Source organism: Arvicanthis niloticus, chromosome 24, assembly GCF_011762505.2.
Source record: "Arvicanthis niloticus isolate mArvNil1 chromosome 24, mArvNil1.pat.X, whole genome shotgun sequence".
Taxonomy (NCBI): domain Eukaryota; kingdom Metazoa; phylum Chordata; class Mammalia; order Rodentia; family Muridae; genus Arvicanthis; species Arvicanthis niloticus.
Genome location: NC_133432.1, coordinates 30,612,061 through 30,628,694, shown reverse-complemented (window position 1 = coordinate 30,628,694; position 16,634 = coordinate 30,612,061). Strand labels below are relative to the sequence as shown.

General features: G+C 48.3%; 1 protein-coding gene and 1 long non-coding RNA gene across 11 annotated transcripts; one reads left to right on the top strand and one right to left on the bottom strand.

Moving 5' to 3' along the window:
- Positions 1-1,222: 1,222 nt before the first annotated feature.
- Positions 1,223-16,354, bottom strand: LOC143438032 (uncharacterized). 9 transcript variants are annotated; one of them, XR_013107135.1, is made up of 6 exons: positions 11,097-11,615; positions 10,141-10,275; positions 8,686-9,500; positions 5,516-5,691; positions 4,738-4,846; positions 1,223-2,177 (listed from the first exon to the last, which is right to left on the bottom strand). It is a non-coding gene; the product is annotated as an uncharacterized LOC143438032 (long non-coding RNA). The 9 variants fall into 9 exon arrangements; XR_013107130.1 differs by lacking the exon at positions 1,223-2,177 and adding an exon at positions 16,133-16,354 and having other exon boundaries at positions 4,569-4,846; positions 11,097-11,248; XR_013107132.1 differs by lacking the exon at positions 1,223-2,177 and having other exon boundaries at positions 4,569-4,846; positions 8,686-8,797; positions 9,395-9,504.
- Psmg3 (proteasome assembly chaperone 3) lies at positions 11,657-14,993 on the top strand. Of its 2 annotated transcripts, none has more exons than XM_076923494.1 (3): positions 11,657-12,027; positions 12,457-12,693; positions 14,543-14,993. In XM_076923494.1, exons 2-3 carry the CDS (start codon positions 12,478-12,480, stop codon positions 14,693-14,695), a joined length of 369 nt encoding a protein of 122 aa, XP_076779609.1. In that variant the 5' UTR covers positions 11,657-12,027; positions 12,457-12,477; the 3' UTR covers positions 14,696-14,993. The 2 variants fall into 2 exon arrangements, with proteins under 2 accessions (XP_076779609.1, XP_076779608.1); XM_076923493.1 differs by having other exon boundaries at positions 11,664-12,114.
- Positions 16,355-16,634: the final 280 nt, after the last annotated feature.

Below are 16,634 nucleotides of genomic sequence, written 5' to 3'. Positions count from 1 at the left end.
ACATGCTCTTTACCAGGCGGGGAACCCTGAGGTTTTATTTACTCAAGGTGCCTGGGTCCACCTTAACTCTCTCCCTAGGTTCACACAGGCGTTCATAGATGGACCCCCAGCCTCCAGGTCTGTAAGGACTCCAGCATTTTTCTTTCTTTTCCTCTTTTTCTGATTTATAATAAATTATTACCTACATGATGGTGTGTGCTTCTGTTCCCAGCACTTGGGAAGCAGAGATACGTGGATCCCTGTGAGTTCAAGGCCAGCCTGGTCTTCATAGGGAGTTCCAGTCCATCCAGTGCCGCATAGTAAAGTCCCATCTACAAAATAAATGGAAATACTAGCTATTCCACCAAGACCAGAAGTGTGAAATCCCAGTTCAAGGTTGCCTCTGCCCGCACAGAACTGCTACTGCCCAGGCTGTGCACAGTAGACAATGTGCTTGCAAACCGTAAGCCAAAACAAATACTTCCTGCTCCAAATACATTGTGCTTAGTTGTTTGTGTGTGTGTGTGTGTGTGTGTGTGTGTGTGTATGTGTGTGTGTGTGTGTGTGTGTGCGCGCGCGCGCGCCCGCGTGCATACAGGATACTCTCATGTAGCTCAGGCTGGCCTCAAACTTCCTCGTAGACAAGAATGACCTTGCACCCCAGGTTTTCCTGCCTCCCCTCCTAAGTGGCGAGATTACAGAACTGCAACGCCACACCTGACAAAATAAATAAGCGCATAGCATGTACATGTGAACATGGAATTGAATTCATCTGTGGCACATGCTTGTGGCAGTCAATCCCAAGTGTCATTCTTTTTTTTTTTTTTTGGTTTTTCGAGACAGGGTTTCTCTGTGTAGTCCTGGCTGTCCTGGAACTTACTCTGTAGACCAGGCTGGCCTCGAACTCAGAAATCTGCCTGCCTCTGCCTCCCAAGTGCTGGGATTAAAGGTGTGCGCCACCACCGCCAGGCCCAAGTGTCATTCTTTATGTGCTATCCACCTTATTCTTTGAGGCAGGGGTTCTCCCTTGGCCTGTAACTTATCAGTTAGGCTGGCTAGCCAGTAAGTCACAGGGATCTTCCTCTCTCTGCTTGCCTGGTGTTGGAATTATAGACACATACCTCCATGCCTGGCCTTCCCACGTGGTTTCTAGAGCTGAATCAGATCCCTGTGTCACAAGCGCTTTTCCATCTTAATTACTTTTTTTGTTGTTGTGAAACAAAAATACTCTGACAAGAGCAACTGAAGGGAGAAAGGTTTTATTCTGGCTTGTACAGCCCATTGAAGCTGGGAAGTCAAGGGTCTTGCAGCAGCTGATCCCACTGTATCCACAGTCAGGAAGCAGAAGGCCATGAGTGCATGCTGCAGCTCCGCTCCCTTTCTCAACCTGTACAGCCAAGGATGGAAGCCAGGGAATGGTGCCGCCCACAGTGGGAAAGTCTTTCCACCTCAGTTAACACATCCAAAATAATCCTGCATAGGCAGGCCCAGAGGCCCAGCTCCAAGATTATCCTAGAAGCAGATGGGGTAGGTTGGCAGAGTGTTTACCTTTACCAACTTTATTTGACTAAAGTGCATGTGGGAGACTCTAAGTTCGATTCCCCAGTACTGACAAAATAAACTGCCAAAGCAGGATTGAAGGTGTAGCTCGGTGGTAGAGCATTCGCCTTCCATATGTGAGGCTCTGAGTTCTACTCCCAGCACTGAAAACAAAGCAAAGCTGTTCACCCAACTGCTTTCCAGCAGGTCAGGATTTCTTTGCATGCCTGCCAACAATAGTAGGCATTCCAGTTGACCTGCACCCTTGTTAGCTCTTGGCTTGTCTTCAGCACCGGGCTTGTTTTGCATAGGCAGGATTTAGCAGCAGCTGTCTCATGGTTGAGCATTCGGCATTACACTAACTTGCAGCGCTGTCAACACTGGGTTGTGGGAAAACCTTTCTGACTCTTTGCAAAGCTGCAGACATTCAAGTGTGGGGAAACCTTCCAAACATACGAAGACAGAAAGCCCTGTTGAGTCCTTCCACATAACCCCTGGGGTTCCATTTAGTTCCATTCATGAAAGTTTTGTGACCAGAGAGCCCCATGTTGAGCCTCCTCCACCACTGTCCCATGCACCTCTGCACCAGCCTCAGGACATACATAGGCCATTTAGAAGAGTCACACCTTACTGTGTCACTTCACAACACTGCTTTGCTCCTGAAGGAAAAAAAAAAAATCAGTCTGCAGCTGGACCTACTGTCCCAGGCCTGTAATCCCAGCTCCTCAGGAAGTTGAGGCAGGAGGATTGCAAGCTCAAGGCACACTTGAGCTACACAATGAATTCAGGGCCAGCCTGGGGGAGTCATTCTGTCTCAAAATAGTAAAGAGGGGGCTGAAGATGCAGCTCAGTAGTAGATTTCCTACCTAGAATTTCCCCAGAAAGGGACAGGAACATGGCTCCATAAGAGATCACCTGCCTAGACTTCCCCAGGAAAGGGCTGGAGACGTGGACCAGTAACAAAGCATTTACCTGGTTGGCAAAGTATCTGGGTTCAAACTCCATCAAAGCTGGAGGTGGAGGTGACCAAAACAGGACTACAAGGCCATGGCCTGGGGCAAGGAAGAAGACAGCAATGCCGGATACAGCACCCTTCTCTGACACGGAAATCGTTTTCAGAAGCTCTAGAATAATTCTATTCTCTTCTGAAGGCCTCTACTCCCCTGTCTGTGAAACGAGCAAACAATGAGATGGCCCAAAGTTTCTGCTACTATGATTGCCTTAGTCCTAAGCAAACATAAACCACTGAGCCACACCCCAGCCCCTCACTGGGGGATTCTAGGCAGAGGCTCTACCACTGAGCCACACCCCAGCCCCTCACTGGGGGATTCTAGGCAGAGGCTCTACCACTGAGCCACACCCCAGCCCCTCACTGGGGGATTCTAGGCAGAGGCTCTACCACTGAGCCACACCCCAGCCCCTCACTGGGGGATTCCAGGCAGGGGCTCTACCACTGAGCCACGCCCCCAGCCCCTCACTGGGGGATTCTAGGCAGGGGCTCTACCACTGAGCCACACCCCAGCCCCTCACTGGGGGATTCCAGGCAGAGGCTCTACCACTGAGCCACACCCCAGCCCCTCACTGGGGGATTCCAGGCAGAGGCTCTACCACTGAGCCACACCCCAGCCCCTCACTGGAGGATTCTAGGCAGGGGCTCTACCACTGAGCCACACCCCAGCCCCTCACTGGGGGATTCTAGGCAGGGGCTCTGCCACTGAGCCACACCTCCAGCCCCTCACTGGGGGATTCTAGGCAGGCCTACTACTGCTGAGCCACACCCCAGCCCCTTACTGGGGGATTCTGGGCAGGCCTACTACTGCTGAGCCACACCCCAGCTCCTCCATATCGCTTGAAGGGAAAAAAAGCACATGCATCTTTTTACATTTTTTACATTTAGACTGACACTCTTGACAGAGGCAATGAGAATGGGCTTCTTTGTCAAGGAAAATTCTTCTTCTACTTCTTCTTTGGTTTGATTGTTTTGGGTGTTGTTTGTTTGTTTGTTTGTTTGTTTTGTTTGTTTTTTGACACAAAGTTTCTCTGTGTAGCCCTGGCTGTCCTGGAACTTGCTCTGTAGACCAGGCTGGCCTTGAGATCTGCCTACCTTTGCTTCACTAGTGCTTGGATTAAAGGCATGTGCCACCACCTCCGGACACATCTATTTTAATATATATATATTTTTTCACATGATGCCCAGTCTGGCCTCAAAGCCTCTGTAGAATCCAGAGGAACCTTGCACTCCTGGCCCCTCTGCCTCTGCTTGCCAAATGCTGGAACTGCAGGTGTGCAACCACACTGGGTTCTGTTGTTTCTTAACTGTATGATAGTAAATGAAAAAGGCCCAGGGCTGGTGAGACGACTCAGCAAGCCTGCCAACCTGAGTCCAATTCTCAGGACCCATGCGATGGAAGAAAGGAATCAATCCACTCCTACAGGTTCTCCTCTGACCTCCATGTGTGCAGTGACACAGTGCGCCCCTGTGTGTGTGTGTGTGTGTGTGTGTGTGTGTGCACATGCATACCTGTGCGCACACACATGTGTATGTGTTAATGTATAATGTGTAGGTATGTGTGTGTATATGTATCTGTGTGTGCATGTGTGCATGTGTGTGTATATATAATGTGTGTGTGTATATATGTATCTGTGTGTGCATGTGTGCATGTGTGTGTATATATAATGTGTGTGTATATATATGTATCTGTGTGTGCATGTGTGTGTATGTGTGTATACACACATATATTAAGTTCAGTGGTCAGAGCCAGGTGATGTGGACGGTGCCTGTCATCCCAATATTGGAAGTAACTGTGAACTAAATCCCAGTATTGGAAGTAATTGTGAAGTAACAGGAAGAAGAGTCATGAATAATCGATTAGTGACTCATCTCCATAGAAACAGATGTGGTGACCTCTGACCCTGTGCAGGTCAGACCAGACCTGACATGTGAATGTTCCTTGATTGTAGGACTTCGCCTGTTTCTGAATATTCTCTCCCTATAGCAGCCGTTTTCAACCTGTGGGCTATGGTGACCTTTCACAGAAGTCACCTAAGGCCATGGGAAACACAGATATTTATTTACATTATGACTCATAACAGTACCAAAATTACAGTTATGGAGTGGGAATAAAAATAATTTTATGGTTGGGGGTCACCACAACAGGAGGAACGGTACTGAAGGGTCACATGTTAGGAAAACTGAGAACCACGGATCGAGAGCCTTACAAGCTGGATTCGGTTCTACTGGAATCCACAGTTCCACTCAGTGAAGCCCAGAGCATCACACAGCAGGAGACAGGCAAACATCGATGAAGCTGTGTGTCAACTGCAGAGCCTGAGATGGAGTGGAGGGATGAGACATTCATATACCCACCATCCACCCATCCATCTGTCCATCCACCCATCCATCTGTCCATCCAACCACCCACCCATCTAATCACCCATTCACCCATCCATCCACCCACCCATCCATCCACCCATTCATCCATCCATTCACTTATCCATCTACCCACTCACCCACCCAGCCAGCCATTCATCCACCCACCCATCCACCCACCCATTCCATTCATCCACCCATTTATTAATCCATTCATTCATCCACCCACCCACTCATTCATTCATTCATTCACCCACCCAACCATCCACCCACTCATCCAACCACCCATTCACCCACCTACCCATCCATCTGCCTTCAGGTGCAGAGTGGCTAGCATGAGGAAGGCTCCCCAAAGCAGTCACTCTCCATAGCCTAACTCCTTCTTTGTTACCTACATCCTCTAAGCCATCATCCCAGCACATCTGGAGGATGGAGCTGTGTCTCTGAAGCTATTTAAGACTTACCAAGCATGAGGTGTGAGCGACAGAGGCAGTACAGCTCCCACACCGCCAGCCCTTGTCCTTCTTTGAATTATTTTTATTAATTTTTTTTGAAACAAGATGTTTAAGTCAGGATTTTCTAGAGGAACAGAATGGCTTGTTAGTTTTATGTTAAAAGGAGACTTACCAAATTGGCTTATATAAAGTGGTCTGAGTAGTCTGGCAGTGACTGCCTCACACCGAAGGGGGTAAGAACTTGGTATCGGCCTTGTCCATGCCCAGGCTGGATGTCTCAGCAGTCTCAGTCAGTGCTGAAGGCAGAGGATTTCTGCAGAGGTGCTGGTCTTTGGTCCATGCTGGGTTCTGGTGGCAGTGGCAGCAATATGATAACAAAGTAGATGCACTTGTTAACATGACATGAAAGCAAGCAGGCAAAAGAACAAATGCTATTCTTTTTTTTTTTTTCTTTTTTTTTTTTTTTTTTGGTTTTTGGTTTTTGGTTTTTTGAGACAGGGTTTCTCTGTGTAGCCCTGGCTGTCCTGGAACTCACTCTGTAGACCAGGCTGGCCTCGAACTCAGAAATCTGCCTGCCTCTGCCACCCAAGTGCTGGGATTAAAGGCGTGCGCCACCAGCCACCACCGCAGGGCCACAAATGCTTTTCTTTCTCAGACTTTTTTTTTTTTTTTTTTAATCTGAACAGTTAACAGAAGGTACCACCTGCTGGTAGAATCGGTCTTTCCACTTCAATTAGATTGAGAAAGTCCCTTTCAGGGGTGCTCAATGGCTTACCTGTTGGCTGACTCCAGATCCATTCACATTAATAAGCAAAAATGATCACTTCACAGAGTCTCAGTAAGTAACCCAGGCTATCTAGAACTCATGCTTCTCGTGTCTTGGCCTCCCAAGTTCTAAGAATACAGGTACACCCACTGGCCCGACTCACCATGCTTCCACTTGCAAATGAGAGAGCAAGTCGCTGACCTACCACTGGTCTGTGTGTCCAGCAGCTACAATGGTTCTGTTGACCCAGAAGGGGATGAAAACTCTAGCAAGCCCCAAGGATGTGTCAGGTTCCTCAAAACAAAGCCTTTTGGCAAATGGTGTGTCAGTCCCTGAAAGGATGCAGCAAGAAGGAACTACAGACACAGGCCATGCTGTGAGAGAGCTTTCTAGCTTTGGTGCTCAGTGAACAAGACAGATGAGAGACACACCACAGCCATGGGGACCCTTTGTATGAACTGTCTAAAAAAAAGTTGAATCACCGACAGAAAGCTGATGGTGGGCTCCAGGGACCTCTAGAAGCACCCAGGCCAGCTACTCTAACCTATACAGTGAATTCCAGACCAACAATACATCTTGTCTCAAAACAAAAGGTGAAGAGAGCCCAAGGAAGGACACCTGAAATCGTCTTCCGACCTCTACATGCATGGTGTACACATAGGAAGAGTGCCCAGGATCCCAACAGATGACACTTCAACAAGAAGTCATTTGATTGAATAGCCAATGAGAAAGTAGCACCCTCAAAAAAAAAAGTAAATAAATACAAACTCACCACACTCCTCTTTACTACAGAATTGGAAAGTCCTTCAGGAGAATCATGTTTGAACTACCATCCAGCTTATTGGAAAAGTGTGACCCTATAAACATGCATTCAACTCTGCATTTATTATCTCTGCAGGTTAATTCTGACTACATTCATAACTAAAATGTAACAAGTACTAGACAAATTTGTGGTATCTGGAGTTTCAATTTTCAAGACAACTTTAAATTTTTTTTAAATAATGTTTCAATGTATTTGTATTTATGTATATGTATGAAGGTATGTGACGTATATTGGGTACTTTGGGAGGCCAAAATAAGGCATAGGATTCCCTGGAGCTGGAGTTACAGGAGGCTATGAGTCACAGGTATGGGTACTGTGAAAACAACCAGGTTCACTGTGAACCCAGTTCTGCCTCTCTGTCGTGGGTGTCCAGGTGCCACTGGTACACTGGCTGGAGAAGGCAGGGCAAAGTCCAGAATGGGTCCACAGCCTGTGTTTCCTTGTCAGATGCCACTACACACCGAACTGGAAGGGGAAGGCAGGGTCTGGGACAAAGGCTGTGTTTCCTCATCTCCTCTCTGGGTACCCAGATACCGCCAATGTCCCACATGGAGAGGAAGTCAGGAACAGAGGTCCACATGCCCTACAGTTCACTGGGAAACCCACAAGAGCTCCTAGCTCCTGAGGCATCTCTCCAGACCCTCAAGACAGCCTCTCAACCAATTTATTTTAGTTATTTTTGCATTTTTAATTGTTTTATGTGTATGAATGTTTTGCCTATATACATGTGTGCACACACCTGCCTGGTGAACACAGATACCGGAAGAGGAGCTGGAAAGGTTCCTCTGAAAGGGCAACCAGTTCTCTTACTTGTCGAGCCATCTCTCCCAAAACCTCAGTCATTGTCTTTTTGAGACACAATCTCATGCATCCCAGGCTAGCCCTGAACTCACTATGTGGCCCAGGCTGGTTTTGAACTCCTGATCCTCCTGCCTTGGCCTCCCAGGCAAGCACAATAGCATGCACCATCATGATCTGCTCTATGCTGGGGATCAAACGGGGCTGTATGCACACAAGGCGAGAGTTCTGTCAACTGAGCTTCAGCCTCAGCCTCTCAAGTCAATTTTCAGTCAGTCAGGGTCTCGTTAGATGACCTCAAATTAACCATCTTCGTGCCCCAACCTCCCAAGCACTGGATTACAGGAATGACCTACCATACTTGACCTTAATAAAACTCTTGCCCCTGTATTGACACTATTAATTCCACTGTTGTCTTGTTTTGTTTTTCTGTTGCTGTCATAAAATACCCTGACAAAGGCAACTTAAGGAAGGTATTCTGGCTCACTGTTCCAGAGGGATAACGTCCACTGTGATGGGTTGGAGGCAGGATGCTGACAAGTCATATTGTACCTACTACTCAAAAGGGGGAGCAGAAAGAGAAGTGGAGTCTGTCTATAAAGCCTCAAGGCCCGCCTTCTGTGACCCACTTCCTCCAGCCAACTTCTACCTCCTTAAGGCTCCACAACACTCACTTCAGACCAAGTTTTTAAACACTTGAGCCTGAAGATATATGACTTTTATATGTGTGTAGAGGGTGCATGTGTGTGAACGAATATTATCAGTAGGCATCAGATTCTCTAGAGCTGGAGTTACAGGTGGTTGCAAGCCACCATATGTGGATGCTGGGACCCAAACTCAAAACAACAAGAATAGCAAGTGCTTGCAGTCGCTAAACCATCTCTCCAGCCCCAGCAACAGCCATATTATATGTGATTACTTAAGTTTCTTTCCAGCCTAGCCTTGTGACACATACCTTTAATCCCAACACTTTGGAAACAGAGGCAGGCAGACAGATTTCTGTGAGTTCCAGAATAGCCTGGTCTACATGGTGAGTTCCAAGACAGCCAGGGCTCCATAATGAGATCCTGTCTTGAAATAAAAATAAATAAAATAAAAAAGGGAGGGAGGTGTCATTCTTTCTAGCACAACAATCCCTCTAGCACACGCTGGAGAACAGCCAAAAATTAATGAGACTCTTATCTTTTGGATTTTAATTTACCCTTGTGTCTAGTGTGTGCCTGGGGAGTTCTCATACTGTGGCACACACTGAAGTCAGAGGACAACCTTGAGTTTTGATTTTCATTGTGAAACAGAGTCTCTTGTTTGCTGCTACATACACCCCTCAGGCTTTTAGGGATTTTCCTGTCTGCACCTCCCATTTCCCCCAAAAAAGCACCAGGATTCCAAACACACATCACCTCACCAGGCTTTTACATGGGCTCTGGAAATCTGAACGCAGGTCTTCAAGATTGCAGAGAACGTGCTTTCCCACCAAGTCCTGAGTGTGTGAGCCCCACCCACTCATCCAGCTAAGCCCTGGGGAAGCCCCTTTCCTGAAACAACAGCAACTCAGCCCAACACACTCTTTTTCAGAAACCTCTGTTTTCCTTCAGATTTGTTCTTTATCATCAATAGCTCAAGATCCACATCAGCCCAAAGTGGACCCCTCAGAGCTACTTAACGATGTGATCAGAACACCGTCCACCTTCTTCTCCAACTCTCTTCTGCAAAGATCATCAGTATGTGTCCAGGGCTTCCGTGTGCTGGGAAGGCAGAGTTCCTGGACCTCTGCCTCAAAGAGAGAAGGCAAAACAAGGTGCATCAAAAGCTTTTCAAGATTTCTCCAGGCAAAGCAACACGCCAGCAATTTGCTTTTGCAGTGTGTGGGCGGGCGGGTGTTTAAATTTAGAACCAACAAAAAGACTTTGCTGAGAAATCTATACGCTCCTTGCTTCTTGAGTATTAGTGGCACGAAACCCTAATCTTCCCCCTTCACGTGCTAACTGTGAGGACGCCCAGAAACTCGTTTCCTCTCGATCTCTGTCTCCTCCCATCATGCTTTGTATGCATGCCTTTTCTTTTACACCACCAAGAAATCATTTCAGGAGAAGCAAGCTTCATACGGCTCGCTGGAGCTTGGATAAGAAGTCATTAACTCAAGGAAAGAGAGGGTACATTTATTGAGAAAAATGCCTGAGCTATCTAAGGACTTTAGTGTGTAAGCAGAAGTGTGGCTTTTTTTTTTTTTTCAGAACTGTCAGCAGTAGGCACAGACAGGCTTCTCGGGTAGAGCTTTCAGGACTATCAACCTCTGGGGAAGGGGCTTGGGGCTGGAGTTTCTTCCATTATTTGCCCGCGACTTTCCCAGACAGTGAAACTTCTCTCAAGGAGACTTGGTGGGGCTTTCTGGTTTGGATACAAGACTCACCCTGCAGGACAGGGCTTCCTCCTACTTTCCCCTGAGCTTCAGGGAGGGTCAGATGTTCCAGGCATTAGCTGGGACCTGGCAAAGGTCAGTGGTCCAGGTTCCAGCATCCTCTGGGTCTCAGCAAGGGTCAGGGAACTGGGACAAACATCAAGTTGAAGGTGAGGGTAGGGTCAAAGCATTTTACTTTCACAATGTTTCTGTCTTAAGGAGCTGCAAAGATTAAGTGATCTAGGCATACTACGAAGGTAAGGAGACTATGGAGTGTACACAGGGTGTTCAGCCATGAAGAAGAATGAGATGGGGCTGGGGAGACGGCTCAGTCAGTTAAGTTCTTGCCTTGCGCCAGGCAGTGGTGGCGCACGCCTTTAATCCCAGCACTTGGGAGGCAGAGGCAGGCAGATTTCTGAGTTCGAGGCCAGCCTGGTCTACAAAGTAAGTTCCAAGGCTATACAGAGAAACCCTGTCTCGAAAAAACAAACAAACAAACAAACAAACAAAAAAGTTCTTGCCTTGCAAGCACACACACACACACACACACACACACACACACACACACACACAAAGAATGAGGTTATGCTAGTCTTAAAAATAGATGTTCCAGGACAGCCAGGGCTATACAGAGAAACCCTGTCTCGAAAAAACAAAAAACAAAAAACAGACAAAAAAAAAATAGATGAAACTGAAGACAATCATGTTAAGCAAATTATGCCAGTCTCAGAAAGACAGATACGGTATGTTTTCTCTGACTGGTGGTTCCTAGATTTTACATGATCACACTAAACCGTGTGTGTGTGTGTGTGTGTGTGTGTGTGTGTGTGTGTGTGTATGTGTTTACACAAAGAGACCTAACAGGAAGGGAGGGAAGAAAAGAGCAGGTCGAGGGAATGGGAGGAATACATTCAATTTACAATCTATACTTTTAAGAAAAAAAAATTGTTTTAATTTTAATGGCTCACCATTAAGAGCATTTGCTGAGGACCAGGATCGGTTATCATCACCTACATGGCAACCCATTGTCTGTAACTCCAATTCGAGGTAATTCAGTGCCCTCTTCTGGCCTCTGTGGGTACTGCATGCACATGGCACCATATACAGGCAGGCAAAAATACTCATGCGAATAAATAATAAACAAATAAATACTGTTTAATTCTTTTAAATATTCTGCAAGACGAGCAATAGCTACTGTAAATGAGACTTGTCCCTCAATACCCAAAAGGAAGAAAATGAAAGAAAGAGGGAAGGAGAAAAAGTTTAAATGAGGGTTGAGATTTAGCTCAGTTGGTCAATGCTCGCTTAGCTTCATAAACTCCCGGATGTTATCCCCATACCAGTAAACCATGTGTGTGGTGCATTCCTGTCACCCCTGCACTTAGAAGGTGGAAGGAGGAGAATCCAAGAAGTTCAAGAGTTTCCTTGATCAACGTAGGGTACTTGAGACACTGTCTCAAAAAAGAGGAGGGGGAGGGGGAGGGGAGGGGAGGGGGAGGGGGGAGGAGGAGGAGGAGGAGGAGGAGGAGGAGGAGGAGGAGGAGGAGGAGGAGGAGGAGGAGGAAGAGGAAATGAAAATAATCCCAGAATTCGGGAGGATGGGGCAGGAAAATCCCGAAGATAAATATTAATTCTTATTGCCATCCCAGTCCACAGCTAGGACACAAAGCCCCCTACATCGGGGTTCAAGCGAAGTCCTGAAGCTCGGAGAGGCACACTGTCCCTTTAACACAAAGCCTGAAGGGCTCCTTAACAACGCGGAACCTAAGTCTCTGGAACTGCGGCGACCCACGGACCTTAGGCCCAACGGACCGGAACCGGAAGTTCTCGCCGGCGCTTCTGCTAAACCGGAGCTGGCTGAGTTGCTCGCTGAGTTCTCTTTCTTGCGCAGCTGGTGCGGTGAGCGCTGGTTGCTGAGGGTTTCGGTCCCAACTGCTGTCAGTAGTCATCCAGCCATCCCCACTCCTGTGCGGTCGGGGTTCCCTGGTGAGCTCGGCGGTTCCCCTCATCCCTAGTATCTAAAAGTGGGAGACCGCTGGTCGCGGGAATGGCCGTACTCGTTAGCAGCGGCGACACACGCTAACAAAAGCCTGCATGAGCATGCGCACACTCACTTTTGAGTCGGGGCGTGGTATTGATACTAGGGTCTCCCTCGTGTAGCTCAGGCTGGCCTCGAACTCAGGATGATCCTCCTTTGTGTTGGGATGACGGACATGTGCCACCACTTGCAGCTTGAGATGGGTTGTTTGACGTGGCTGCTTTGGAGCTTCAGGTTGTATCTGACTCTGATTGCTCCATCCCTTTTTTCTTTTTCTTTTAAAACTAAAGCTTCCGCTGAAGAACGGAACCATGGAAGACAAACCACTGCTAGTATCTAAACAGAAGACAGAAGTGGTGTGCGGTGTGCCCACCCAAGTGGTCTGCACAGCCTTCAGCAACCACATCCTGGTTGTGGTGACCCAGTTCGGGAAGATGGGTACGCTAGTCTCCTTGGAGCCCAGCAATGTGACCAATGACATCAGCAAGCCAGTGCTCACCACAAAAGTCCTCCTCGGGCAGGACGAGGTAATAGAGTTGAGAGAATCTTTTTGCAGGTTTCATCTGTCCATAGGGACATGGGGTGTCTGGTAGGCACAGTGAGCATTTTCCAGGATCTTTCTGGTCCGAGTGTGTCCTGGCTGGCCCTAGTCACGCTTTTCCCAGCATGCCAGCATTTACTCAATACTCTGGGGAGGTATTGATTTTTTTTATGACACAGCCATCTCCTCAGTTTGACCCTGTTGCGATGGCTTTATGATCAGGTCTACTTCTTGAGTCTTGACAGCAACCCCCTTTGCAGTCATGTCTGTCTCGATTAGGGGTGACCAGAGAAATGATAGGCAGAAGCACCAAGGAAGAATCTTAATGATACCTCATGAACAGTTTGCTATGTCTGCTCTATGCAGTCCACTTGGTGCTCTGAATCACTGTGGTCTTAGCTTAGAGAAAGTGTGAGAAGCTGGCCTGGATCCCTTAAGGAGCATCAGGAAGATACTGTGTTTGACGATACATATCTGTAATCCTCTCAAGTGGGTGGCTGCAGCAGAAAATTTGCTCCAAGACTGAGCTGTATTGTGAGTTTGAGGCCAGCTAGGAATAGACCCTGCTCTCCCCCCCCCCCCCAAAAAAAAGGAGGAGGAGGAAGAAAATTTAAAAAAAAAAAAAAAAGACTGGTTATGGTGACATGCTGGTGTAGTCCCAGCACTTGGGAGGTGGGACCAGGAGGATCAGGGTTCAGTTTCATTCCCAGCTACATAAAGCTAACTTGGGTTACATGACACCCTCTATTTAAAAAGTCAGGGAGCGTGCTCACTTCGGCAGCACATATACTAAAAAAGTCAGGGAGCATTGAGTTGTCTCAGGGGCTAAAGGCATTCGAGCCTGACATTCTGAGTTCAGTCTCGTAAACCTACAGTGGACAGAGAGAATTGACTGCCACAAGTTGTACTTTCTTTTACATACATACATACATACATACATTTATTTTTTAAGTGGAGACTAAAATAGCCATGTGCATACCTTTAATCTTGGCACTTGGGAGATTAAGGTAGACTGACCTACATAGCAAGCTCCAGAACAGACAGGGCTACCTTACCGAGCGAGCTCTTACGTCAACAACAATTAATAAATCAGTACACAGTGAGTTCTTGTCTCAACAAAAACAAATGAATGAATAAATAAGTCTAAGCAATGGAGACTGAGGGAGTATCTCAGTCTGTAAAGTGTTTGCAAGTACAACCTGAGTTTGATCCTCAGAATTCACATAAGAAAGCTAGCTGTGGGGCCCGGCTTGGTGACACATGCCTTTAATCCCAACACTGGAGAGACTGACTGGGCGGATGATCTGTGTGAGTTTGAGGCCAGCTTCATCTACATACCAGGTTCTAGCAAGGGCTGCATAGAGAGACCCTTTCTCAAAAAACAAACACACACACACACACACACACACACACACACACAAAAAAAAAAACCCTGCAAATGTGGTACATTCCCAGAAGGCAGGAACAGAGGATCCTGGGGTTGGCTGGTCAGGCAGTGTGGCCTAATTTGTGAGTTACTGGTCAATAAGAGATCCTGTCCCAAAGTAGATGGTTGGTGTTCTGAGGATGATTCCTGAGGCTGACCCAAGGCCCCCTCATACGCGCACGTGCTCACACTCATTAAAAGAAGAACAACAAAACTGGATATGATAGCACATGTCCGGAATCCCAGCACTCGGGAGAATCCCACCTGAGGCAGGAGGATTGCCATGAGTTCAAGGCCACCTGGGCTTATGAATTCCATGATGCTACAGAAAATGACAACCTGTCTTAAAAAGAAAACCAGATGAGGTTTTCTGTAGTCATGGCCCTGTCTTCCTTTCCTCCCTCCCCAGCCTCTCATCCATGTCTTCGCAAAGAACCTGGTAGCGTTTGTGTCGCAAGAAGCAGGAAACAGAGCTGTCCTCCTGGCCATGGCAGTGAAGGACAGGAGCATGGAGAGGCTGAAGGCCTTGAAGGAGGTGATCCGGCTGTGCCGGGTGTGGTGACCTGTAGTCAGCAGTGCCAGACACAGACGTGCGGACGCTCAGTGAGCGGGGCCTTTGAGACCCGTCTTTCCAGCGCCAAGACAGCTCGTTCTCTGCCTTAGCCCTCGAAGCTGGAAACAACAGTCAAGTCCCGCGTGACTGCTGTGTTCTGCCTAGGCCACTGGAAACGGTTCTGGGCTGCAGCAGGTGTATCCACTGAGTGGGATCAGTGGCCAGTTTTGGGGATTAGTAACCCTGGGAGTTTGGGAGCACTTGTGGGAAGATGTTTTTTATTATTATTAAAAATAAATGTAAAGTCCTTGGCTGCCTTGTCACTGATCCTGAGACATTTTGGTCATCTATTTATTATAGGTTCACTTCGGGACACCTGAGGTGGCAGGGAAATCTGCTCAGCAAAGATACGATACGTGGTTGCTGGGTGTGAGGTGAATCCTAGGCGTGTGTTCAGCCGGCATTGGATACTGTCCCTCCTGTGCTGGGGGCATGGGCCAGAGCCTCGAGTTACAGAATATAGTGAGGGACACTGGACCTGCAGCAAGCAGAGCAAGGGTGGCCATGCAGGTGGGTCCCTAAGGATGGGCTGGATGGGAGATCCAGGGACGGAGGTGGCAGGCAGAGGCCAAAGGGTGACCCTGAGCTCAGAGATGAGGAGGGGTTCTGACATTAGGCTGTCATTTGTGCCCAGAGTTGGCCTGTTGGTGCCCACCCCTGCTGGGTGACATCCTGAGACCTGGGGTCCGCTGCCATGGGAATAGGGGTGGTCCCTGATGACAGCTGAGTGGGAATTTCTGAATCCAATAGAGAATCTGCTCTGACATTCTGATGGTCACCAGTGAAGAAGAGACCACAGAAAGGCCAGGTAAAGAACCTTTTTTCTAGGTCCAGAGATGAGCAGTAAGCTTGAGTGGCCACTTTTCAGAACTAGCTAGCCGTGATCCTTGTGCAGGTCGGTGCCTGCTGTGTGCTAAGCCCTGTTCCCCTGCCCTTGGGAAGCTTCTGGCCTCTCCAAGGGTAAGTGGGGAGGGCTGTAGGCTGGAGCCAGCTCAGCTGGGATGGGAGTAGGGACTGCAGACTCAAGCTCAGGATTACCTTTTGGTCTCTTGCGTCCCAATGCCCCATGGATCTCCCATCCAGCCCATCCATCGAGACCCACCTGTATGGCTCTCATTACCACATGTTCAGTGTCTGCCAGACTTGTGGAAGGTGTCACTGCCTAGAACAGGAGTGTCCAGAGTTCTTGACAGCCCCGTTCCTACTGTAGCTCCCAACCACCACTGCATCTACACCCCCATTCCTGAGGGGCACCTCTGCCTCACCACTGTGTGTTTTGTCCACCCTTTCCCAGACCCTGTTTTCCCCTTTCCTTTATGTCCCCTGGGTAGGCTGGTGTTGGAGTCTGGCAGTTCCTACCCAGGTGCCCCTTCTGTAACCTCTTACCCATCATCCCAGTTGCCATCAGCCTCTGGAGAGCATGGACTGTCAGGAATCTCACAGGCCACTCAGATGAAGGAAAGACCAGTGTTGGGTACACACAGTTGGCAGATCCAGCCAAGCAGGACATGCTCAGGGGAGCCCTGTGAGCTGGCTCTGTTCAAAGGTCTCTGCTATCAGCCTGTGATTATTCAGATAAACAACCAACCTGCAAGCCCTGGCTTCTCTATCTTAACAGATAGCACCCTGGGTGGAGCTCAAGGCCAGGTCCAAGTTCAGGTTTGTACCTTTGGTTTTCTAATTTGGTCCCTAAGCCGACAACAAAGCCAGATCACATGGCCCCATCTGGTGACCCATTATATCCCTTTCAACAGCCTGCTCCTGACACCTGTCCCGTGCCTCTGAGAGGCCATGCAGCAGCTGCTCCCAGGTGGAAGAGCCCAGATGAAGCACCTGGCACCTGCCCCATTTCTCCCAGCCACCAGGCCCTGTGACAGCTGCCAGCTCC

What these genes read in the sequence shown, in the direction of transcription:
- Psmg3 (XM_076923494.1), top strand. Translation starts at nt 12,478, where the DNA reads ATGGAAGACAAACCACTGCTAGTATCTAAACAGAAGACAGAAGTGGTG. An exon ending in TCCTCCTCGGGCAGGACGAG is followed by an intron (nt 12,694 to 14,542) that starts GTAATAGAGTTG and finishes CTCCCTCCCCAG; the next exon opens with CCTCTCATCCATGTCTTCGC.